Source organism: Bufo bufo, chromosome 4, assembly GCF_905171765.1.
Source record: "Bufo bufo chromosome 4, aBufBuf1.1, whole genome shotgun sequence".
In the NCBI taxonomy this organism is placed as follows: Eukaryota; Metazoa; Chordata; class Amphibia; order Anura; family Bufonidae; genus Bufo; species Bufo bufo.
The window spans coordinates 51,955,435-51,982,108 of record NC_053392.1 but is presented as its reverse complement, the minus strand read 5'-3'; the positions used below and the strand labels follow the sequence as shown (position 1 = coordinate 51,982,108).

At 43.8% G+C, this 26,674-nt stretch overlaps 1 protein-coding gene across 1 annotated transcript in view; it reads right to left on the bottom strand.

Annotated features, from left to right (window-relative positions):
- RHAG (Rh associated glycoprotein) overlaps nt 1–26,674 on the bottom strand; it is a 112,127-nt gene that overhangs the window by 71,894 nt on the left and 13,559 nt on the right. Inside the window, exon 2 of the mRNA XM_040427227.1 lies at nt 10,773–10,956. Within this exon, the coding sequence (XP_040283161.1) occupies nt 10,773–10,956 (184 nt within the window). The remainder of the gene's footprint in view (nt 1–10,772; nt 10,957–26,674) is intronic.

Sequence of the window (26,674 nt, the reverse complement as noted above, 5' to 3'; positions counted from 1 at the left end):
TAGTGGGCCCTGGCTTTCCAAATTTGTACCTGGCCTCTGCTGTTGCAAAAATCCTCTGTCTGAGCCACTTCTAAAAGACTGGCCTGAAAGTGTTAGAGATGACCCCTCTTCCTCCTCCTCTTCCTGGTCCACATCCTCTTCCATCATCACCCAAAGTGTTTTCTCAAGGAGACATAGAAGTGGTATTGTAACACTGATAACGGCGTCATCGCCACTGGCCATGTTGGTGGAGTACTCTAAACAGCGCAACAGGGCACACAGGTCTCTTATGGAGGCCCAGTCATTGGTGGCGAAGTGGTGCTGTTCCGCAGTGCAACTCACCCGTGCATGCTGCAGCTGAAACTCCACTATGGCCTGCTGCTGCTCGCACAGTCTCATGTGCAAGGTGGAGTTCCACCTGGTGGGCACGTCCTATATGAGGCGGTGAGCGGGAAGGCCGAAGTTACGCTGTAGAGCAGACAGCCGAGCGGCAGAAGGATGAGAACGCCGGAAGCGCGCACAGACGGCCCGCACTTTATGCAGCAGCTCTGACATGTCGGGGTAGTTGTGAATGAATTTCTGCACCACCAAATTCAGCACATGCGCCAGGCAAGGGATGTGCGTCAAACCGGCTAGTCCCAGAGCTGCAACAAGATTTCGCCCATTATCGCACACCACCAGGCCAGGCTTTAGGCTCACTGGCAGCAACCACTCGTCGGTCTGTTGTTCTATACCCGCCACAACTCCTGCGCGGTGTGGGGCCTGTCCCCCACACACATTAGTTTCAGAACGGCCTGCTGACGTTTACCCCTGGCTGTGCTGAAGTTGCTGGTAAAGGTCTTTCGCTCACCGGATGAGGAGGTGGTAGAAGAGGAGGAGGAAGCCGAGTAGGAAGAGGAGGCAACAGGAGGCAAAGAATGATGCCCTGCGATCCTTGGTGGCGGAAGGACGTGCGCCAAACAGCTCTCCGCCTGGGGCTCAGCCGCCACTACATTTACCCAGTGTGCAGTTAGGGAGATATAGTGTCCCTGGCCGTGCTTACTGGTCCACGTATCTGTGGTTAGGTGGACCTTGCCACAGATGGCGTTGAGCAGTGCAAACTTGATTTCATCCGATACTTGGTTGTGCAGGGAGGGCACGGCTCTCCTGGAGAAGTAGTGGCGGCTGGGAACGACGTACTGTGGGACAGCAAGTGACATGAGCTGTTTGAAGCTGTCCGTCTCCACCAGCCTGAATGACAGCATTTTAAAGGCCAGTAGTTTAGAAATGCTGGCATTCAGGGCCAGGGATCGAGGGTGGCTAGGTGGGAATTTACGCTTTCTCTCAAAGGTTTGTGAGATGGAGAGTTGAACGCTTCCGTGTGACATGGTGGAGATGCTTGGTGACGGAGGTGGTGTTGTTGGTGGCACATCCTCTGTTTGCTGGGCGGCAGGTGCCAACGTTCCTCCATAGGCGGAGGAAGAGGCCGAGGCAGCAGCAGAAGAGGGAGCAGGAGGGGCCTGAGCCCTTTCTTGGTTTTGAAGGTGCTTACTTCACTGCAGCCCGTGTCTCACATGTAGATGCCTGGTCATGCAGGTTGTGCTAAGGTTCAGAACGTTAATGCCTCGCTTCAGGCTCTGATGGCACAGCGTGCAAACCACTCGGGTCTTGTCGTCAGCACATTGTGTGAAGAAGTGCCATGCCAGGGAACTCCTTATAGCTGCCTTTTGGGTGCTCGGCCCCTGGGGACGGTGGCCAGTAGCAGGCGAACTGTTTTGGTGACGGCTGCTCTGCTTTTGCACCCTGCTCCCACTTTTGCTACGATGCTGGTTCGGTTTCACCACTGCCTCTTCCTCCGAACTCTGAAAGTCAGTGGCACGACCTTCATTCCATGTGGGGTCTAGGACCTCATCGTCCCCTGCATCGTCTTCCACCCAGTCTTCCTCCCTGACCTCCTTTTCAGGAACTTCTTTGCAGCAGTTGGCACCTGTGTTTCGTCATCATCAGAGAAGTGCTGAGGTGGTATTTCCATGTCCTCATCAGGAAACATAAGTGGTTGTGCGTCAATGCATTCTATGTCTTCCACCCCTGGGGAAGGGCTAGGTAGATGCCCTTGGGAAACCCTGGCAGCAGAGTCCTCAAACAGCATAAGAGACTGCTGCATGACTTGAGGCTCAGACAGGTACCCCGATATGCATGGGGGTGATGTGACAGACTGATGGGCATGGGTTTCAGGCACCACCTGTGCGCTTTCTGCAGAAGACTGGGTGGGAGATAATGTGAACGTGCTGGATCCACTGTCGGCCACCCAATTGACTAGCGCCTGTACTTGCTCAGGCCTTACCATCCTTAGAACGGCATTAGGCCCGACCAAATATCGCTGTAGATTCTGGTGGCTACTGGGACCTGAGGTAATATGTTCAGTAGGACGTGTAGCTGTGGCAGAACAGCCACGTCTTCTCCCTGCACTAGAGGCTCCACCAATACCGCCACCACGACCATGACTGCGTCCCCTAAATGTGACAGTCCCCGATGCACATGTAATCAAAAATGACCAGTATATGAACAAACGTTTTTTTTTAACCGCAGTAACCTAATGGCCGTATTTGTGTCCTAAATGTCACCTATGCACGTGTAATCAAAGATGACCAGTATATGAACAAAAAGTTTTTTTAAACACAGTCGGCAAAAAAGCTGTATTTCTGGACTAGCAGACATGCAGATAGATAGTGCTGGTGCACTATCGTTGCTTAAAATGGCTACCGATTAGGTATTGATAGTGAGAAACTGAAGTAAAAAAAAGTTCATTTTCAGCAGAAGTTGGCTCAGTGCAGGCTTAAAAAAAATTGTGCACTGCACCCACAAAACACATTGGACTTAGATCGCTGAGTGAAAAAGGCAGTTCTTCTTAATATTTCTCCCTGATCTCTCCCTGACAGAAGCTGTAGCCTCTCCCTACACTAATCAGAGCAGAGTGACGGGCGGCGCTACGTGACTCCAGCTTGAATAGAGGCTGGGTCACATGCTGCAGTTGGCCAATCACAGCCATGCCAATAGTAGGCATGGCTGTGATGGCCTTTTGGGACAAGTAGTATGACGCTTGCTGATTGGCTGCTGTGCAGCCTTTCAAAAAGCGAAAAGAAAGCGCCGAACACCGAACCCGAACTTTTACGTAAATGTTCGGGTTCGGGTCCGGGTCCCGAAAAAGCTAAAGTTCAGTACAAACCCGAACTTTACAGTTCGGGTTCGCTCAACTCTACCCATAAATCCACCAGTCTCCAGAACTATAGCTCTGCCAATTCATCTTGCCATTCATCCATATTAATAGAATTATCTAGCGCGATAATCTTAGCAGAAGGTTATTCATGCCATTGCAGCCATTTCATCCATAACATCAGTGGTGGTCCCATGACATATTAGAAGATTACTTTTGGTTGCATTTCCCTTTGAGATCCAAAGTTAAGTAGCAAGGCTAGAAAATTGACACCATGTTTAGTGCTTGCATTCTTATTGGCCGGCCTGCAGAAAAGTAGGAACCACCCTGCTGACTATTGAGAGCAACCAGGTGGTGAGACTGAAGTACTGTACGGTCGTCCTCCGCAAACTTATTAAAGAAAGGTAAGGTTTTTCGGTAGGTGACCCAATCTGCCCAGGTCCTTTGAAAGCTAGCTTGTGACCTGAATTCCCAGGCTGAGAGTTCTTCCATGTGGTAAATGTGGTTCACCTTATGTAGCCACTGAGATATTGCGGGTGAAGTCTATTGGTTCCTGTGTTGTGGGATTAGAGACTTTGCTGTTGAGGTCAGGTGTTGGAAAAGTCTCCTTTTAGTATGGGGTATGTCGTATAGCCTAATGTTTAGTAGTAACGATGTTGGGGATGGGGTTTTGTCTAAGGAGCACATATGTTTAATCAATTCCAAGATCTCAGACCAGAAGGGCTGTATCACCAGGCATATGTAGGTAAGAGCCTTGTGGTTGGTGGCATCTCCAACAATTGTCAGAGCTAAGAATTCATTTGTTTGAGCCGAACTGGTGTGAGATACCATCTAGTTTGAATTGGTTTTTCTGGAGGCGCGTGCAGTGGGAGATTCCATGGGATAAGCGATACAGTTGCTTTAGCTCAGGTTTTGTCCAGGTGGTGTCAAAATCTTTACTCCATTGGGAGACGTATCCTCTGTCAAGTGGGTGCTTTAGTTGTTGGAGGATGCTGTAAACAAGAGATGGTAGGTGTTTAGGAGGGTTCTTGGAAGCTATCAGTTTTTCAAACTGGGTTAGATCCCTCTCAGGGTCATAATTTGCAAGATAGGGGGCTAGTAGTAACCAAATGTGAGCTTTGTGTAGGGAGTGCAAGGAGGTGCAGGTCAGTGGGTCTTTAATCTCTTCAGTGTCTAAGAATGAGGAGACAGATATAGATCTCAGTTTGGAAACTTTCAGACTAGTATCTGTATATCTAGGGTGGTATAGTTCTGGGAGGTCTGCCACTGTCATGAGTCGGGATGGGGAGGGCTGAGTTTGTCTTTGTGGGAGTGCCAAATCTTCAATGAGGCCTGAGTGATAGAGTTCTGTGTGTGTTGACTTAACGACCGACCTTCTTTCGGCCAAAGAAGGGACCTCAGAGGGTTATTTGCTAGTGTTCTTCCAGGGGGACCCATAGTTTACTATTGTCTGTTCTTGCCCATTGTATCTGTCTGGACAGGCGCACTGCTTCGCAATAGAGTCTCCAATCTGGTAGTGCCATACCTCCATGTGTTTTGTGCTGAGTGAGTAGAGCATGGTTTAAACAGGGTCTTTTATCCTGCCACAAATGTTTATTTGTAAGCTTCCTGAATGTAGAAAAGAAGGAGATTGGGAGGGGTATTGGGAGTGTCTGAAATAGGTATGATAGTTTTGGTAGCAGAATAGCTTTATTAAGGTTCTTGCGTCCCATCCAAGAGAGGAATGGGAGGGACCATGACCCTAGTATAGATTGAAATGTATGAGGGATAGGAGCATAGTGATGGGTGTATAGGTCATTCTATACTGAGCTGATCTTAAGTCCTGGATAGGTGATGTATGATGTGGACCACTGAAAGGGATATTGGGATTGTAAAGCATTCCTCTCCCTCTCTTCAATATGGATCCCCAGGGACTCAGATTTAGTTGCGTTTATCTTGAAGTTTGAGATAAAACCTTAATTATGTAGTATAGATTGTAGTGCGTGTAGCGATGATGTGGGGTTCGTTAGTATCACCAAAATATTGTCTGCGTACGCTGCGACATTGTGTGTGAACCTTCCATCATCATAGCCTTTTAAAGCTGTGTGCTCTCTAATCGTTTATAAGAGGGATTTTAAGGACAGTACGAACAGGATCGGAGACAGGGGGCAACACTTAAAAGGGGCGGATAGTGACTGGTTAATGCGTAGTCTGGCAGTGGGGGAGGCATACATCACAAAAATTGCATCTATAAATATTTGTGCGAAACCAAAGTGACCCAGTACTTGTCTCATGTAGGTCCAGTCCACCCTCTCGAAGGCCTTTTCCGCATTGGTCCCCAGCAGCAGCAACGGGTGTTTTTTCCGTGCGGCAATCTGTAGAAGGGATAGGGCTCGCATATTGTTATCTTTACCTTCGCTACCTGCCACGAATACCACCTGTTCTGGAGAGATCAAGGTAGGAATCAGGGGTCTTAATCTATTTGCTAGTAGACTGGCGTAAAGCTTCAAGTCTGTGTTTAGCAATGATATACAGGTGAAACTCAAAAAATTTGAATATCGTGCAAAGTTAATTTATTTCAGTAATACAACTTAAAAGGTGAAACTAATACATGAGATAGACTCATTACATGCAAAGCGAGATATTTCAAGCCTTTATTTGTTATAATTTTGGTGATTATGGCTTACAGCTTATGAAACCCCAAAGTCACAATTTTGAGGTACCCTTTGCTCAGGGGGTATGGATTAATTAGCTGAATAGAGTGTGACACTTTGAGCCTAGAATATTGAACTTTTTCACAAAATTCTAATTTTAGGCTGCATTAATGCAGTTCCTTTTAATTTGCATTACTGAAATAAATGGACTTTTGCACGATATTCAAATTTTTCGAGTTTCACCTGTAGGTCTGTAACTACAGCATTGTTTAGGGTCCTTCCTTTCTTGTGAATCAGTGTAATGTATGTCAGGTTATGGGGGCCCCAGACAGATATGCATTGCATGTGTCCGTCAGCTGAGGGAGAAGGACAGAGGAGAAGGTTTCGCAATAGGAGCAAGTGAAGCATCTGGGTCTGGGGCCCTGCTTTTTGGGCATCTCTGCAGGGTGGACCGGACCTCCTCAGGGGAGAAAGGCTTATGTAGCTCTGAGTGTGATGTAGGTGTGAGAGAGGGTAGAGTGATTTGTGATAGAAAGTTTGCGATGGAGGAGGTACTATCTTATGGGCTATTGTCTTGCTCTGAGTTGAGTTAAGTTGGTATAGAGAGGTATAGAATTCAATGAATTGTTCAATCGTTGCCGGGTCAGACGTGAGACGTCCTGTTTTTATTCGGATTTCGGATATGTGTGCAGGATTTGCGTCTTTTGATAATGGACATCATTAGTTTCAATGCTTTATCTCCGTAAGCGTAAAATGAGTGTTTGACCGACATGTAGATCTTGGCAGAGTTTTTCTTCAGTAAGTCACGTAGTTGTAGGCGTGCAGTTGTGAGTTAGTGGTGATGGGAGATTGCCAATGACTGTTTGTGTTTTCAAATTTACTGATCTTAAGTTGTAGGTTTTGTATTTGTAGGTCTCTGTTTTTTGTGAAATTTTCCCACTGAGATGAATTCCCCTCTTATTGTGGCTTTATGTGATTCCCAAACCATCGGGGTGGGGACTCCTGTGTTCAGATTTTGTTGGAGAAAAAAAGGTCCAGACACTTCAAAATCGAGGGATCGAGGGTACGCATAATAGAGTCTCGTTAAGGCACCATGGTGGTTTAGGGGAGGTGTGATCAGATAGAGTCAGAAGTAGTTCCACAGGGGAAAAGTCTGAGTGAATGCTTGGATGTCTTTATTTTGCTGAGTGATGACTATTGGAGGAGTTGTGCGGGGCAGAGTATAATGTGTAGTCTTTATCAGAGGGGTGGATGAAGCGCCAGATATCTTTGAGTGACAGAAGTTGTATGGATTTTTTTAATGTGTCTGAGAGCTTTATATAAGAGGGAAGATCTCCAGAAGTGCTATCTAATAGTGGGTCTAGAGCTACATTGAAGTCACCCCCGATGATCAGTTCACCTATCTATATCTTGGCTGTCTAGTAGTATCAAAGTAGTGCAGATCCATGTGTCTTATTCAACCTCCCCGAATAAGTGTTCTGCTGTTTGGGTCCGAATGTATATTTATGGGTTCAAAAGAAATGTGTTTGGCAAAAGCAATGGATACTCCTTTGGAATTTTTAGTGGGTGTATAAGAGTGGAACTATTAGTTAAAATAGTGTCTGTGGAAGGAGGGGGTTTTAACTTTCAAGAAGTTAATTTCTTGAAGGAGGAGGACGTCTACCCGATCTTTCTTGAAATTATGGAGTATTTTGATGCATTTTACTGCTGAGTTGAGGCCTCTGGCATTAAACAAGGCCAGTTCAAGAGTAGTAATTTTAAGATTGTGAGGATGTTCGTCCAGACAGTGATCTGGACGGTGTGGTTTAAGTTGTCAGTGATATGCGCTGCCCGTGAAGCCCAGGAGGGGGGGGGGGGGGAAGGGGGAAGGAGGGAAACAATTAAAGTAGAAATGTTACAGAGCATACATAATGGAAGCATTGCTTTTGGGAGAGCAATATAGAAAACATTTTGTTATCAAATTGGTGAGCCTGCTAAGGGGCCAACTTTAGTTGTAGTATAACACCTAAAAAGAAAAAGAGGAGAAATTGAGTCGGTACAGACCACACTTCTTGCTATGTCTGATCTGAATCCACTGTTGTCATAGGTGCAGGTAGGCTGTGGCCGTAGCACAGGTCCCCCACTCCAAATCGTGGGGGGGGGTTGCAGACTCCATAGGTCAGAGTCTACTGGGTTTTAGATAACGGGCAGTCGATCCCTGTGTCACCGCGTCAGCCCACCATCAACCAACAGGTATTGCTATATTACAAAGAAGCAGGAAATATAAACACAAACAAAGATATAATTTCAGTGAGGTGAAAATAACACTTATCCCACAACGACGAGGTAGATCAGGTGGGGTCGACGTCAATCCGTATACTAGTCAGATTTCCCTGGCGCTTGCGATTACTATTTCACTTTTCTATGCCCACTCGGAGTTGGTGGTGGGACCGTTGGTAGGGCTGTCAGGTCTTGTATCGGGTGCCAGTACAGTATATCCAGGTCTGTAATCTTTAGAAGCTGTAAGATCTCAGATAGTTCAGAGTGATCCCTCAGTATAAGGCTACATGCACACGACCTTATGTGTTTTGCGGTCTGCAAATTCCGGATCCTTCCCAAAAAAACGGATGACATCCGTATGCCATCCGTTTTTGTTTTTTTCTAGATCCATTGCAACAATGCTTAAAATAGACAAGAATATGCGGGGCTATGCAACGGACATACGGATGCGGATAGCACACGGTGTGCTGTCCGCATTTTTTGCGGACCCATTGAAATAAATGGGGATGCATCCTATCCAGAAAAAAAAATGGAACGGACACGGAAACAAAATACATTTGTGTGCATGAGGCCTAAATCTCTTTCTGTCCACCGTGAAGGAGAGACCAAAAGGGAATTGGCCATCTATAAGGAATGTCCCGGTGTCTTTCTCTCAGTAGTCTCAGAACATTAATTTTAGAAAGTGTAACTCTAGCCAGATCTTGGTAGGTTGATATTGTTGAGCCGTTGACAGGGGCGGGGGGTTTGTTCCTGGCCAAACGCAAGATGTCATCTCTAACTTTGGAGTGGAAGAGATGGCAGATTACATCTCTCTGAGGTTCAGGAGGTGAGGGTTTGGCCTTTTGGTATCTGTGCAGGGGTCTCTAAGGGGTAGGAGTCTCTGAGGATTGAGGCAAAAATTTGTTTGACAGAGTCGGGGAGGGCCTCAGCTGTGATTGATTCAGGGATCCCCTTTTGACATAAGTTGTTTTGCCATGCACTATTCTCTTGGTCCTCCATCCAGTTCACTATTTTATTCATATTTGCTTGGCAGAAGCTGAAGGTTGATGAGGAAGCTTCGGTGTAAGAAATCAATTGAGATTGAGTGGTTTCTAGTTGCTCGACCCTGCCTCCAATATTCCTCACGTCCTGTTGGATGTCCTGCAATTCTTTTACCACTGGTTCCAGGGCTTTGGAGAGTGCTTTTCCTAAGAAGAATCTGGAAATGGGGAGGCCCCTGTCATCCCTTTTCATCCCTCGCAAATTAGGGGGAGAAAGAAATCTTTCTATACCTCTGTTGGAGGAGGTTTTACTTCGATGAACCGGTCTGGGTATAGTAGATGGTATAGTAGATGGTTGGCACGTCTGCACAAAAGAGTCCAGAAAACTCGTGTGGCGAGAGATGGACGTATTCCTGGATTTGTGAGGGCCAATTTTCACCATAACTGTCAAAGTAGAGCTGGGTCTTTGTGTGTATTCTGCTGCCTGTGGTTGTAAAAGTATAGCATCTCCTCTCACTTGTGGCCCCAGGTAGCTGGGTTATAGCGGGTTAGTGCAACATTGCTATGCCCCTGTTTGAGTATGTAAATAGGCGTAAAATTTGGGTCAGTGGCCCTTTAAATGTTTTTAGGCAGACCCCTATTGCAATAAGAAAGGGTCAGAAAAATTAAGGCTGTGCCTTCAAAGGTGTTTTTTCTTGAGGAAGCAGGCTTTGGGTGATGAAAGGGACTATGGGGGGGGGGGGGAATGAGGGGGGTTGGAAGGGTAAGTGTGTCCTGCCGCCGGCTGGCCGGGCTCTAGAAGTGTTTGTGAGCCTCTAACAGGTGACTGCTCCAGGTTGAGGCTGTTGGGAGATGTACTCCCTTTTAGTCTGTATGGGCCTCTATCACTCTGGGGGGGTTATCCCCTGTGCAGGCCTTGGGGTGGGAAGGAGATGGTGTGTTTTCCAAGATGGCCGGCTGGCTCTGAAAGCGTGTGCAGCTAATAGGATTTGGGGTTCCTGCAGGGTGCTGGTAATCTGACCTGTAGTGAGTAGTGCGGGGTACCCTCTGAGCAGATCTCGTCCTGGACGGGCGCTGTGTTGGAGGACCGGCGTCGGCATGTCCGCTCTCCTCGCAAATCAAGGCCGGGGATTCTTAGGCCAAAATAGGCCACGGCTGCATCTTGGGCTCGGGTGGACCTAGGAGCCACGGACAGGGTTCTTCTTGTAGACAGTGAGGAGGCGAGTCCTGTTGGCAATGAATAGGGTCTGCCCACTGCTTCTAGCAGGTTAGATGGCGGATGATAGGGTCCGGTCAGTGGGAGCTGCAAAGGGAGCCGTCCTCACTGCTCGGCTGCTCACCACCATTTTCACGCTTTGTGTAATCTAACAATGAAATTGTAGGATGACCTCTTTTTTCAAGTTACTGGACATTTTCCTGTTACAGAACTCCAAACTCATTTTCTTTCACCATGCCCTGAACCTACCCCTCAGGCTTAGTAGCTTGCTGAAGACGTATCATATTTATCGGCAGCTATATATATAGTAAATCCATCTTCTGAAAGTCGCCAACTAGTGGTGACTGCAGGAACTTGAAATTTTATTATACAACTGTAAGAAGGATTTGGAGACATATTACAGAATACAGAAGTCACATCCTTATAGAGATACTACAATGTTACAATACACAGATAAGCACAGAATTTCAATTTAGAAAAAAATAAACAAACATCGCAGTAACACAAATTACCTTTTGATGCCAATTTCAATCTTCCCCCCATGTAAGTGCCACAGTCCTTGCATTAGTGTTCCCCACTGAAGACCAAAAGCTGCAATAAGTAAGTTGATGCCGACGCTGCTGAATCCATATCTTTTCAAAAAGGTCATCAAGAACCCGAAACCCACGAAGATCATGACATGCACATCTTGAAAGACTGCGGAGAGAAAGACAGGGCTCAGTGATGGGATTATACCCGTCTGCACATACTGCTCCCACTCATCTACTTTACTAAAGATATCAGGTTCCATATCTAAGCTAACATTACTACTGTTGAGCGAATCAAAGTCCACAATCTGAATTTCAGGAAAAATTAGATTTGCTGCAAAGCCGAATTTCCTCATGCTTTGTGGTAGCGAATCGAATTTCCCTGAATGGCGGTAAAAATTATTTTTAAAAGTCATACTTACCTCATCCATTTGATGACAACAAGCTGGCCACCGCTATCTTGATTGACGTCACCATGCCGGCTTGTCGCGGTCAAAGGGATAAGTTAAGTATGATTTTTTTAGTTCTTTTTTTTTACACTGTGTATTACGGTCAGATGCAGAGATGAATACGGCATCTGAGGGGTACAATGACGGGGCGCGGCACAATCGCCGCTCCGTGTCATTGCACCCACTACTTACAAAGAAATGCTCTTTGTGATGAAGTAATTCGTCACAAAGGAATTTTTATTTTTTATTCGGTGAAGCAGCCGAATCGAATTTTACAATACTTTGCTTATCTCTAAACATGACCAGAGACAAATTTGGAAATAATCATTTAGATTTTTCTTACCTTGTTTTTTTTTTTATAATTAACAATTTTATTGTTTTGTCAGAAAGAGCAGGTTGTACATATCATTGTATCTCAAAACGTCCAACATAAGCGTATAGACAGTATTCATAGAGGCAATTTTTAGATACTTTTCTTGAATGATGACAATAATAAAGTGTAAGTCAAAACACTGATGGGATAAACAATGTAACCATAACAACGATTGGATGTGGGTTAGTCTCTGAAAAGTACATTATTTTGTGTATCACATGTGGCAAGACATAATTTCTGCAAGGTAGTGGGGGAAAAGCGATATATCAGGACTGGTCAAGAAAAATTCCTGTAACCCTTCCAGGGTAACCATATTTGGAGGAAGGTAGATCTCGTCCTTGTTTCCCAATGAGAGATTTCCTCAAACCTATAGATTTGATCAACTTTGTTGATCCAGTGGTCTCTCTTTGGGATCTCGGTGGAGAGCCAATGGGTAGGTAGGAGCATTCTGGTAGCGGCCAGCAGGAAAGAGAAGAGAGAAGCCCCATGTTCTTTTGTTCCAGTTACTCCCAGGGAAAGTAGAACTAACTCTGGGGTACATGGGTATGCGGTATTACAGATTTGGTTGCTGAGCCTAACTATTTCAAACCACCATGATTTGATAGGGTCGCAAGACCACCAAATGTGGAGGTACGTCCCCTTGTTTTTGAGGCATCTCCAACAAATATCTGGAGACCCCGGTTTGAAGCGGCAAGTTTTGTCAGGGGTATTATACCAGCGGAGGAGAATTTTATAGCTATTCTCCTGTAGGCGGATGCATCTGGAAATTTTGTGTGGCGCGATTACAATCTTTGCAATTTTGGAGGGCGAGAAGGTTTTCTCCAAGTCTCTTTCCCAAAGGCCTAGAGCTGCTAATTTGGGGCAGGGAGGAGATGTCTTCAAAGATCTATATATGGTAGATATTGTTTTAAGGGGGGCAGCAGTTGACTAAACAACTTCTCAAACCAGCTGACCTGTCTTGTTAGGGGTATCTTTTTTATAAGGGGAGGTATTTTTGTTTTTAGATAACGAATAAGCATATAATGTTGGGCAGAGAGTCCTAGTTTCCTTATAAGATCAGTTTCAGTAGGAAAGCAACCCTCTGTGTCCAGTAAGCTAGAGAAGGCAAGCTTTGAGCTTCTTTTTTCTTACCTTGTTTTGTTGAGAATGTCATAATATTAATGTGAAGCCATTACAATATTACGCTGGCACCTAGATGTTTACATAGTTTACATACCAAAGTTTGTAAAATAATGCACAATGCGCAGATGCCAAGTGTTATCTTTTTCTTCTTTTTGTACTTTAGCCAATGAAATAATGGCATGAGCCTCAGTAGAGGAACGCCCTCCCTGATGATACTGTTTATAAACTGCTTAACTTCCTGTAATAAATGATTTCTGCTTTGATACTTACTTGGTGTCAGTGTGGTCCTCCCATGCACGATAAACTAGCAGCTTGTAATTTGGAGCAGACAGTCAATAATATAGCACAGCTTGTGAGCATCCAAAACATCACTGGCTAACCCCTTTATGGATATCTATTTTTTTTCCATAATATATTAACTTTTTGAGTCCCCAAACAATTTTGGTCTTAAGTACATGAATAACATTTTAATTTTTGCTTTTCGTTTGATGAAGATGTAGTAGAAATTATTGTTTTGAAGGTACAAATTGCAGTTTTTACATTTTTATTATTTTTAGAGTACACTGATCATCATAAATGATAGTATTGATTTATTGAACAAATTGTTATGGTTGTGAGGATACCATACATGAGAATACTGTATATTGTATGTCTTATTTATAAGTTTTTTCATTATTGTAAAATTGTTTGTGCCACAACCTTATAATGATATGTGGAGCCCAGTCATCATATACACATGCAGCCCTATAGTAGTACAGAGTGACCCAATAGTTCTCCATATGTCGCTATAGGGCAGTATGTATAACTTTGACTCTCCATATGTCACTATTGGGCTCCATATACAATGCATTTGGAAAGTTGTCAGACCCTTTCACTTTGTCAGTCTGCACTCAATACCCCATAATAAGAAAATTAAAATAAAGTTTTTGCCAATTTATTAAAAAGAAAAAACTAAAATTTCATCTGAACAGTATTCAGACCCTTTGCTATGACACTTGACATTTAGCTCTAGGGGCCTCCCATTTCTCTTGACCATCTACACATTGGAGTCCCGCTGTGGTAAATTTAGTTAATTAAACATGATTTGGAAAAACACACCCTGACTTTTTAAGGTATCATAAGTGAAAAGCCATATCAGTGTAAAAACCAAATCATGAGGAGGAAAGAACTGCTTGTAGAGCTCAGAGACAGGATTGTTTGAAGGCACAGATCTGGAGACAGGTATAAAAAACTTCCGCTACATTGAAAGTTCCCAAGAGCACAGTGGCCTCTATAATTCTTAATTGGAAGAAATTTCCTATAATTGGATGCCAACTAGTAGGAGGGGAGGTCTTGGTAAGAGAGGTAGCCAAGAAACCAATGTTCACTCTGGCTGAGTTCCAAAAATCTTCTGTGCAGATGGGAGAAATTTCCAAAAGTAAAATACATGAAAGTTTGCGGGGGAAAAAAGCACCTAAAGGACTCTCAGACAATGATAAACAATATTCTCTGGTCTGATTAAACCAAGATTGAACTTTTTAGCCTCAATTCTAAGCATCATTTCTGAGTGGAACCAGGCACTTTTCAACGCCTGCCCATTACCATCCCTACAGTGAAGCATGGTGGTGACAGCATCATGCTGTGTGGGGGTGTTTTTCAGAGGCTTGTAAAGGGAGACTGGTCAGGGTTGAGGGAAAGCTGAATGGAGAAAAGTACAGAGATAATGAGGGAATGAAAACCTGATCCAGAGTGCTCTGGATCTCAGACTAGGCTGAAGATCCACCTTCCAACAATGCAATGACCCTAAGCACACCAATTGTCCCTTCCAACCTAAAAGAGCTTGAGAAAATCTGCAGAGAAGAATGGCAGAAAATCCTAATACCCAGGTGTGCAAACCTTGTGACATCATCCCCAAGAAGACTATAGGCTGGAAAAGCTGCCAAAGGTGCTTTAACTAAGTCCTGAGTAAAAGGGTATGAATTAGTGTTGGGCGAGCATGCTCGGCCAAACACCATTTTGACTCGAGCATCGCGATGCTCGGCACATTGCGGTGATCAACCAAACAACGCGTGTGCTCAAGCACGATGCTCGAGTCTCCGCCCTGCACGAATGTTGGCTGCTACGGAACCAATAAAAGTGCGGGGAAGTACTGGCACTCACTGTAATGCCGTAGCCATGTTGGTTACCGTCATTACAGTGATTGGCTGGCCGGAACGTGTCACCGGGTGCTATATAGCACCCGATGACGCATGGTTCGGCTCAGCCTTAGTCAGGGAGAGCTGCAGCAGAAGGGACAGATAGTGTAGGGACAGGAATATTTTTTTTTCAGGCAGGGTTTACTGTTGAAAAGTATTACAGACCCAAAAGTCCTTTTAAAGGGTTTCTGTGTTCAGAATAAACCCTATTAAACTAGCTGACATTAGCAATGTGCTAATGTCAGCTGAACCTAACTAGTCTATTCCTACTTGTATCTATGCCCCCGTTACGCCAGAAATCGAACTTTAATAATATGCTAATTAGCCTCTAGGAGCAGGGGGGGCGTTGCCCCTGCTCCTAAAAGCTCCGTTCTCCCACCTCTGGACACGCCCTGCTGCACTTGATTGACAGGGCCAGGCTGCCTTGGTCTCCTCCTGCCGGCCCTGTCTGCCATGTATTTCACGCCTGCGCTGTCTCGTTCAGTATTTTGTGCAGGCGCAGTAAGTGATGGTGCACGCAGAAGCCATGGCCCTGGGCGCGGTGAAACTGTGCCTGCTGCCAGAGCACAAGAAACACACTCATCCACGATACCTAGCTTCATGCCCAAGTTTGCAGGGCGGCACAGGACAAAGTCACACCAATGCGACCAGGTGGTCGGTTGGATTGCAGCAGATAATGCTTCCAGTCGGTTAAGCACCACCCTGTCTTCCACTAAGTCCAGTCTCAGTAGCCAAGAGTCTGGTCAACAGAATGTTATAGTCATATTGGTGGTTGACCGTGACGCGGTTGCCATGCAGACTGGTTGCTGGTGGCAACGTGTTGTTGGCAGTTTGCATGTGCACTTCCACTTTAAGGTTTGCCTCCCTGCTGTTTGGTGAGCAAGGGGTTAATCTTCTTGCTAGTGGGGATTCAGGTGTTTCCTGGTGTGGCCGTGGGCTTGAAATATACCTGTGTGGCTTGCTGGCTGGGGGCAGTTGTACTACAGCCTTGCTTGGTGTTGGAGCTTTGCTCCTTGCCTGGGTGTTTCTGCCCAGTCCTTGTGGGCCACCTTATGGAACATAAATTGTCCTCCCTTATGTACCCTCCATGTACCTTTACCCTCACTTGTTGTATGTGTGGTGTGGGTTTATGTTCTGGGTGTGTGAAGCGTTTTGTTGGTTGTTACATGTCTAGGCTGTTGTTGGTGTTGGTCCCTGCATGTATGCTATTCGTCACCCGGTATGTTGATAACTCCGGAAGGGGGCTGGTTTCCCAGGGGTGAACTATAAGTCTGAATGCATTGCTGCCTGGGGCTGCTGTGAACCTTGCTGTATGGGGCCCAGGCAGTATCAGGTGTGCTGGATTTCGGTGTGTGGTGTTGTTTGTACGGTGTCCTATTTGGTGTGTGGGCACCTGCACTTATGCACGGGTTCCAGTCGTGGTGGCTGCAGCAGGTAAGTGTGTTTCTGGTGTTCTTACCTGCCGACTCTGGTGCTGTATTCAGTTGTCTCCTTTTCCCTGCAGCTAGACCTGTAAAGACTCTGGTTCATCAGTGTCTTGGATGAACCTGGTTGTCTCTTGTCCCTGTCTCCTAACCTCAGGGATATTCAGGGATTTCAGGGTTCTGAGGTTCCAGTGTATGGGCCCTCCTACCTTAAGGGTCGGCTCATACAGTTAGGAGAACAGGGCCATATTTAGGGATTCTATAGGAGGTTACCAGCTCCCTTTTCTTGGCAGCCTGGTCTAGCTGCTACCCCTATCCCTTTTGCATTGTACGGTGGGGGGTTTCCCCCACTCCCCACCGTGACACAGAATCCTCACCCTGATCCTTCTTCCTCCCACCATGGAGAAGACTCTCCATGGTGGGAGGAAGGAGGATCAGTGTAACGGGGTTCCGAAGGTGCACTCGGTCCCCCATTACCCGCAGACCTGTTGCTTAGCTTTGGGAATGAGGATCTGTGTTTGACCTCATTCCCAGGGCGGCTTTACTAGCTGGGTGGCTCCTTGCTCCTAGTCTGCCTTGAACGCCGAGCTGATCACTCGGTGCTCGACTGGTTGGTCTGTCGGTCATGTGACGCTGGCCACGTCACATGACCCTCACTCCCCACTATAAATACAGGCAGCCTGCTGGCCACAGGTTGCCTGTTAATTTAGGTTCCACCTGTGATTTGGTCTTTCCTGGCGTACTTACCTCCTGCTGAATTCCTAACGATCCTCTGCCTGCTCCTTGTGTACTTTGCTGCTATCCTGGTATTCTGACCCCGGCCTCCTCCTGACGTTCCTCTGCTGACTCCTTTGGTACTTCACGTCTCTCCTGGTATTTATGACCCCGGCTTCTCCTGACAATTCTCTGCTTGCTCCATTTGTACTTTGTAGCTTTCCTGGTATTGACTCGGTCCGTTCACGTCCTGTTGTTTGTCTGTCTGTCATCCCTGCACTTATTCCAAGTTAGGGATTGCCGTCCAGTTGTCCCCTGTCATTAGGACTCGCGAGGCAAGTAGGCAGGGCCAGGGGTAAGGGTGGAGCGCAGTGGTCACTTCCCTCCTCCCTGTGTGTGTGTGTACGCGACCGTTACAATCAGGGTGAGGATTCTGCCGACTCTGACACTCGGATATTCCGAGGAGCTCTTTTCAGCACCATTCCTTGATTTGCAGAAGGGTTAAATGGTCACTCGGACCTTAGCGTAACTTTTGAAACCTCTCTGACTAGTAATCATAACATTTTTGTCTTATTAATCACTCTTTAAAAGTACATATGCTACTTGGGAACTCGCTACTTAAAATTCCTCAGGGAGATCAGGGTTCGGGAACTGTCTAATATTTATTATATAGTGTGTATTCCTTGATTTGGGCCTCTCAACAAGCCCGCTTGAAGAGGGATATGAGATCTTGTGCACTGATTCCCAAACTCTTGAGCATCCACAGTTACAAGAAGATGACGGTGGGGAACGGCAATTAGTATTTCACGAGGTGGATGATGATGATGAGACACAGTTGCCAATAAGTCAATGGCAATTAGTGGAAAAAAGAAATGTATGTGACGCGCAAGAGTAACTGCTGACCCAAGAGGTGCACTCAGTCGAGTGGACTCACCCAGTCCATTCCAAAAAGGCAATATAATAAAACAAGGATAACTGGGCACACTCAGGATATCTGGACCATTTGAATTTATTAGCATATATTATCATGTATTGACAATGAATAGCCGTATATATATTGACGGTAATAAAATAAATATCTACTATAACTACAACATAAAACACAACATGCAGTAATACAATATAAAGCAAATGGAAAATGGTGATCTAAAATGTACTAAAATTCGAGGAATAAAATGGAATAATCGATAATAAATCGTATGAATATTCAGGTGAATATTCGTATGGGAAAGTCTCGTAATAAATGGTAGCGATAAAACAATGTCTTCTAACAACGTCCCATTCGATATTTTAACAGGGGTATCCGAAAGTTATCAAAGTCCCAATGCACAATCAGTGAATGAACTCAAGCGGCGTCCCGCTAATAGCATCCACCAGCGGCGTCCCACTGGAATATTGGTATAAAAGTTTTAAATAGCTGGATAAAATTGCTGGATAAAATCGAACGGTCTTACCGTCTCCCTTGATCAATCGACCGTGTCAGCATCCTCAGTGATCCCTCTGTGCCTTACAACTATTGGGTGTCCAAGCTCAACATGTGGCACAAACTGGCGCTCTACGCCTTGGAGGTGCTGGCCTGCCCCGCTGCCAGCGTTTTGTCAGAGCGGGTATTTAATGCTGCTTGGGACATAATAACTGATAAGTGCATCTGCCTGTGAACTGATAATGCTGACAGGTTGACTCTTATCAAAATGAACAAGGCCTGGATTGCCCCTGACTTCTCTACTCCACCAGAGGAAAGCGGCTGAACATAAAGGCACTTTAAATGTTGCTTTATGGTGTACTGAATATACTGTATTCCCATGCACCCCTTCCACCAAGTGAAAGGGTCTGAAGACTTTTCAAATGCACTCTATAGTTATAGTACTCCTGGTCTCACTATAGGACTATATATCAAATGATTATGCTCCATATCACTGTATATAAAATGATACAACCTACAGGCTTGATTCTTGACTATTGCTATATGCTCTGTCTACATTTTCTTCCGTCTCTGCATAGCATTTGATGACATTTTTTATCTGACTTAATCCGCAGGATGACATCATCCATGCTTATATCAATATTGACTCTACCCAACAGTTCACACCATGGCTGCAGTCTAGGGCTGCCCAAAGCCCACATTCCAAGCCAAATATTGTGTCATAAGTGATCCGGATCCAAAGCTTCTTGGTTACCATCATTTGTTTTACCTTTAGGCCATGATTAAAGAGGACCTTTCACCGCTCCTGACATGCCTTTTTTAATAGCTTCCTGCATTCCCCATGTAATAACAATTCTGAAGCATCTATTCTTATGGCTCTATGTTGTGCCATTCTTTATTATTTCTACTAGAAGTTATGAAAGAATTGCTAGCAGTCTGCAGTAAGGGTACAGAGGGGAGGTAACCAGTTGGGGGTGTGTACCTGCACAGGCTCACTCTATTCAATCAGTGCTGCCATTTTTAGACTGTGCAGGTACACACCCCCAACTGGTTATTACCACCCCTTTGTACCCTTACTGCAGACTGCTAGCAATTCCTTCATAACTTCTAGTAGAAATAATAAAGGAATGGCACAACATAGAGACATAAGAATAGATGCTCCAGAATTGTTATTGCATTAGGAATGCATGTAGTTATTAAAAAAGGAATGTCAGGAGAGGGGACAGGTCCTCTTTAAGGAGGCTGTGTATGTGGGAAATGCACAGGGTTATGCACTTTGAGGAATACAATTGTTCCAATAAAAGATTGACTTTTTTCTCCGGACCTGGTCCTGGACCTTCTATCTTTTGCTTACACACATGTAACTGATAGTGTTGTTCACGAATATTCGAATTTTTATCGCGAATATAGGTACTTAGAAAATTCGCGAAAATTTCGAATATAGTTCTATATATTCAAAATTTCGAATATTCAAATTTTTTCCGATTTTTCTTTTTTCGATTTTTTTAAATTTTTTTTATCAGTACACATGATCCCTCACTGCTTCTAGCTTGTGGGCCAATAAGAAGGCTGCAATATACTTGACTTTAGGAGTAGTAGTGTTTGCAAATTTTTCTCTATATTAGTTTTTTTTAAATATTCGCTATATTGCTATATATTCTTGTTTTAGAATATTACTAATATTCGAAAAAACAAAGTTATAGCAAAATAGAGAATATTCGAAAAAAATCGAATAGAGCAATTTAGTTAATATAGTGATATAATCTTCTTTGTCTAATAGTTGTAAATTGAAAAATTTGCAATAAAAAATTCAAATCTGAAAATTCGAATTCCGAAAATTCGCATATTACACAATCATTACTTTTCCGATTTTTTGAGTAAAAAAAAATCGTGAATTTTCGAATTTGCAAATTTTCTACGAATATTCTACAAAATATTCGTGAAATATCGCGAATTCAAATATGACCCCTGCCACTCATCACTGGTAACTGACACAGTGTCTGCACACAGACATGGGGAATCCATAGCACAGGGAACTACAAAAAAAAACCTTTTTTCTCCTTGAATACAATGGTATCACTTCTCAGCTTAGAGCAGGACGAGCTATGGACAGGCTTACTCACCCTCACTGTAGAACACAGCATATTTAATCACTGCAGAAATGAGCTGTGTATAATGTGATGGAAAAATGAATCCAGCCAGCAAAGAAGGCAATATGGATAATAACAATACATTAGTAATTGCCTTGTATTACCTTTGTCTACATGATAAATGCCACTTGTTGAAGTGAGACCGCCCTTTAAGACTGCCCCCGGTCACCTATCAGTGACTGAGAGCTACAGTGGGATGCGAAAGTTTGGGCAACCTTGTTAATCGTCATGATTTTCCTGTATAAATCGTTGGTTGTTAAGATAAAAAATGTCAGTTAAATATATCATATAGGAGACACACACAGTGATATTTGAGAAGTGAAATGAAGTTTATTGGATTTACAGAAAGTGTGCTATAATTGTTTAAACAAAATTAGGCAGGTGCATAAATTTGGGCACTGTTGTCATTTTATTGATTCCAAAACCTTTAGAACTAATTATTGGAACTCAAATTGGCTTGGTAAGCTCAGTGACCCCTGACCTACATACACAGGTGAATCCAATTATGAGAAAGAGTATTTAAGGGGGTCAATTGTAAGTTTCCCTCCTCTTTTAATTCTCTCTGAAGAGTAGCAACATGGGGGTCTCAAAACAACTCTCAAATGACCTGAAGGCAAAGATTGTTCACCATCATGGTTTAGGGGAAGGATACAGAAAGCTGTCTCAGAGATTTCAGCTGTCTGTTTCCACAGTTAGGAACATATTGAGGAAATGGAAGACCACAGGCTCAGTTCAATTTAAGGCTCGAAGTGGCAGACCAAGAAAAATCTCGGATAGACAGAAGCGACGAATGGTGAGAACAGTCAGAGTCAACCCACAGACCAGCACCAAAGACCTACAACATCATCTTGCTGCAGATGGAGTCACTGTGCATCGTTCAACCATTCGGCGCACTTTACACAAGGAGATGCTGGATGCGAGAGTGATGCAGAGGAAGCCTTTTCTCCGCCTGAGGTGGGCTAAAGCACATTTGGACAAGCCAGCTTCATTTTGGAATAAGGTGCTGTGGACTGATGAAACTAAAATTGAGTTATTTGGCCATAACAAGGGGCGTTCTGCATGGAGGAAAAAGAACACAGCATTCCAAGAAAAACACCTGCTACCTACAGTAAAATATGGTGGTGGTTCCATCATGCTGTGGGGCTGTGTGGCCAGTGCAGGGACTGGGAATCTTGTCAAAGTTGAGGGACGCATGGATTCCACTCAGTATCAGCAGATTCTGGAGACCAATGTCCAGGAATCAGTGACAAAGCTGAAGCTGCGCCGGGGCTGGATCTTTCAACAAGACAACGACCCTAAACACTGCTCAAAATCCACTAAGGCATTTATGCAGAGGAACAAGTACAACGTTCTGGAATGGCCATCTCAGTCCCCAGACCTGATTATAATTGAAAATCTGTGTTGTGACTTAAAGAGAGCTGTCCATGCTCGGAAGCCATCAAACCTGAATGAACTAAAGATGTTTTGTAAAGAGGAATGGTCCAAAATACCTTCAACCAGAATCCAGACTCTCATTGGAACCTACAGGAAGCGTTTAGAAGCTGTAATTTCTGCAAAAGAAGGATCTACTAAATATTGATTTCATTTCTTTTTTGTGGTGCCCAAATTTATGCACCTGCCTAATTTTGTTTAAACAATTATAGCACACTTTCTGTAAATCCAATAAACTTCATTTCACTTCTCAAATATCACTGTGTGTGTCTCCTATATGATATATTTAACGGACATTTTTTATCGTAACAACCAACGATTTATACAGGAAAATCATGAAGATTAACAAGGTTGCCCAAACTTTCGCATCCCACTGTATTTTAACCCCTTAAGGACTCGGCCCTATTTCACCTTCTGGATTTGGCCATTTTTTGCAAATCTGACCAGTGTCAGTTTAAGTGCTGATAACTTTAAAACGCTTTGACTTATCCAGGCCATTCTGAGATCGTTTTTTCGTCAGATATTGTACTTCATGACACTGGTAAAATGAAGTCAAAAACATTCATTTTTATTTATAAAAAAAAAAAAAAAAATTCCAAAAATTTGTAAAATATTGCAAATTTACAAGTTTCAATTTCTCTACTTCTATAATACATAGTAATTCCTCCAAAAATAGTTATTACTTTACATTTCCCATATGTCTACTTCATGTTTGGATCATTTTGGGAATGATATTTTATTTTTTGGGGATGTTACAAGGCTTAGAAGTTTAGAAGCAAATCTTGAAATTTTTCAGAAATTTTCAAAAACCCAATTTTTAGGGACCAGTTCAGGTCTGGAGTCACTTTGCGAGGCTTAGATAATAGAAACCACCCAAATAAACTACACCCCTCAAGGTATTCAAAACTGATTTTACAAACTTTGTTAAACCTTTAGGTGTTCCACAAGAATTAATGGAAAATAGAGATACAATTTCAAAATTTCAATTTTTTGGCAGATTTTCCATTTTAATATTTTTTTAACTTTTACAAAGCAAGGGTTAACAGCCAAACAAAACTCAATATTTATGGCGCTGATTCTGTAGTTTACAGAAACACCCCATATGTGGTCGTAAACAGCTGTACGGGCACACGGCAGGGCGCAGAAGGAAAGGAATGCCATACGGTTTTTGGAAGGCAGATTTTGCTGGACTGTTTTTTTTGACACCATGTCCCATTTGAAGCCCCCCTGATGCACCCCTAGAGTAGAAATTTCATAAAAGTGGCCCCATTTTAGAAACTACGGGATAGGGTGGCAGTATTGTTGGTACTAGTTTAGGGTACATATGATTTTTGGTTGCTCTATATTACACTTGTGAGGCAAGATAACAATGTTTTTATTTTTTGTTATTTACAACATTCATCTGACAGGTTAGATCATGTGATGTTTTTATAGACCAGGTTGTCACGGATGCGGCGATACCTAATATGTATGCTTTTTTTTATTTATGTAAGTTTTACACAATGATTTCTTTTTTGAAGCAAAAAAAATCAAGTTATAGTGTTTCCATAGTCTGAGACCCATGATTTTTTCAGTTTTTGGGTGATTACCTTGGTTAGGGTATGATTTTTGCGGGATGAGATGACGGTTTTATTGGCACTATTTTGGGGTGCGTGTGACTTTTTGATCGCTTGCTATTACACTTTTTGTGATGTAAGGTGACAAAAAATTGTTTATTTTGCACAGTTTTTAATTTTAAATTTTTTACGGTGTTCATCTGAGGGGTTAGGTCATGTGATATTTTTATAGAGCCGGTCGAAACGAACGCGGCGATACCAAATATGTGTACATTTTTTTTATTTATGTAAGTTTTACACAATAACAGCTTTTTTAAAACAAAAAAAATGATGTTTTAGTGTCTCCATATTCTGAGCCACAGTTTTTTTTATCTTTTGGGCGATTGTCTCACGTAGGGATGAGGTGACAGTTAGAATGGTCCTATTTTGGTGGGCAAACGCCTTTTTGATCGCTTGCTGTTGTACTTTTTGTGATGTAAGGTGACAAAAAAATGGTTTATTTAGCACAGTTTTTATTTTTTATTTTTTACGGTGTTCATCTGAGGGGTTAGGTCATGTGATATGTTTATAGAGCCGGTCGATACGGATGCGTCGATACCTAATATGTATACTCCCCCCCCCTATTTTTTACCAATTTTTTTTTACTTTATTTGGGGAAAATGACGTTTTTGTTTATTTTTACTTGAAACTTTTAATTTTTGGGGGGGAAAACTTTATTTTTTCAACTTTTTTTTTACTTTATTTTTTGTCCCACTTTGGGACTTGAACTTTTGGGGGTCTAATCCTTTACAATGCATTCCAATACTTCTGTATTGGAATGCATTGGCTGTATGAGTAATACTGTGTGTATTACTCATACAGCTTCTGGCCTGTGAGATCCAGGGGGCCTCAGGAAGGCATCGCGCTGCCTTTCATGCCATCAGGTCCCCCCCACAGCCCCATGGGGACCCGATGGCACCACCGCCACCTCACCAGGTAAAAGCCGCTGAATTGACCTGCGGTTTGCGGCGATCGCCGACACGGCGGGGTGTCACGGGACCCCCCCCCCCCACGCATTTAGTCGAGGTGCCTGCTCAATGATTTGAGCAGGCACCTTGTTCCGATCACCGGCGGCGGTGATCGGAACAACACATGACGTACCAGTACGTCATGGGTCTATAAGGACTCGGGAACCATGCCGTACCGATACGTCATGGGTCCCTAAGGGGTTAAAGGGGTTGTCCGAGTTATTTTTTTGTTCTTTCTATGTTCCTAACTGGGCAAATATTACAGCTTTCCAATTCACTCACTTTATCTCCAGTGGCTGGTTTCTCAGATTTCACTGAGGGTCACATGACCTGTGATGTCAGCTTCTCTCCCTGCTCTGTAAACGAGAGGTCACTGTGCGGGCCACGCCCCCCTTCACTGCAGTCTGCTTTCTCTCCTAGGATTCTTAACCCCTTCAGCTGCACACACTGGGTATCTGCAGCAGTGACAATTCTGGGCACAGGAGCTGAAGGACTAGAGAGAGCATTGCACAATAAGATAGGGGGAAGATCTTGTGTGTATTAGCAGTGTCATTATACAGCTGGGACTTGTAGTTCTACAGATACAACATGCTGCAGAGTCTCCCAGCAGGCAGACATGTCACTCAGGGCAGCTCCTGTATTCACTCCCTTAGCAGAGCAGGGGGAGGGGCAGAGATTGTTTTTATTGCATGTAAACAAAGGGCCAGAAAAGAACCAGGGAAATGAGGAAATAGATATATATTTTTGCATAAAACTTGCTTAGCTCAGTTATATATTGCTGCCCATCAGATTTTCAGTGCTATATATTTTTTTTCCATAACTCGGACAAGTTATGAAAGCTAGTTTCTCTAAAACCAGATAACTCCTTTAAGTGACTTATCTAATTACAGGGGAATGACACGTTATCACTGTATGAGCCGAGCACATCCTCCCACCATGTATCAGGCGGATCACTGATAACTCTGTTTATACAGGATCAGGATAAGTGTTTTTATGTGCATTTAAAATGTCTTGTTACCACCGTGTGCCAAACACCGGGGAGGTGTACTTCTACCTCCTCCAAACCAGATCCAGAGGCCGGCAGCACTGTGTCAGCTCCTAACGGAAGAAGTAAAGTGGGGGTCTGTTTGGACAACTCTCTTTAATATTCCAGGTCTCCAGCCTAGAAGGTTACACGTAATGACTGCCAGCAGACCGCACTGCCGTACATCTACAGTATGCTCACCTATCACCCGCTACATACCTGCTAAACCCGCTACAGGGGATGCAGAGTATGAAGCAGGTGAATGTCCCTCTGTGGCCTTTTCAAAACTTCAGGAGGTATTAATGTACAGATGCAGCCGAGCAAAACTTGATGGTTAAAGCATTAAGGAAAGAATGGCAAGAAAAAGAAAACTAACTTTTCAATGGATTTCATTGGCTTTTGTCATGAGATAGCCAAGATAACACTGTGCCATGTGTTATCAGAGTCAGTTTTAGCTCAGCTACATCTGTATGTACACAGTGACTCCACCAGAAGAATTGTGAGTGCAGCTCTGGAGTATAATACAGGATGTAACTCAGGATCAGTACAGGATAAGTAATGTATGTACACAGTGACTCCACCAGCAGAATAGTGAGTGCAGCTCTGGAGTATAATACAGGATGTAACTCAGGATCAGTACAGGATAAGTAATGTAATGTATGTACACAGTGACTCCACCAGCAGAATAGTGAATGCAGCTCTGGAGTATAATACAGGATGTAACTCAGGATCAGTACAGGATAAGTAATGTAATGTATGTACACAGTGACTGCACCAGTAGAATAGTGAGTGCAGCTCTGGAGTATAATACAGGAGGTAACTCAGGATCAGTACAGGATAAGTAATGTAATGTATGTACACAGTGACTCCACCAGCAGAATAGTGAGTGCAGCTCTGGAGTATAATACAGGAGGTAACTCAGGATCAGTACAGGATAAGTAATATATGTACACAGTGACTGCACCAGCAGAATAGTGAGTGCAGCTCTGGAGTATAATACAGGAGGTAACTCAGGATCAGTACAGGATAAGTAATATATG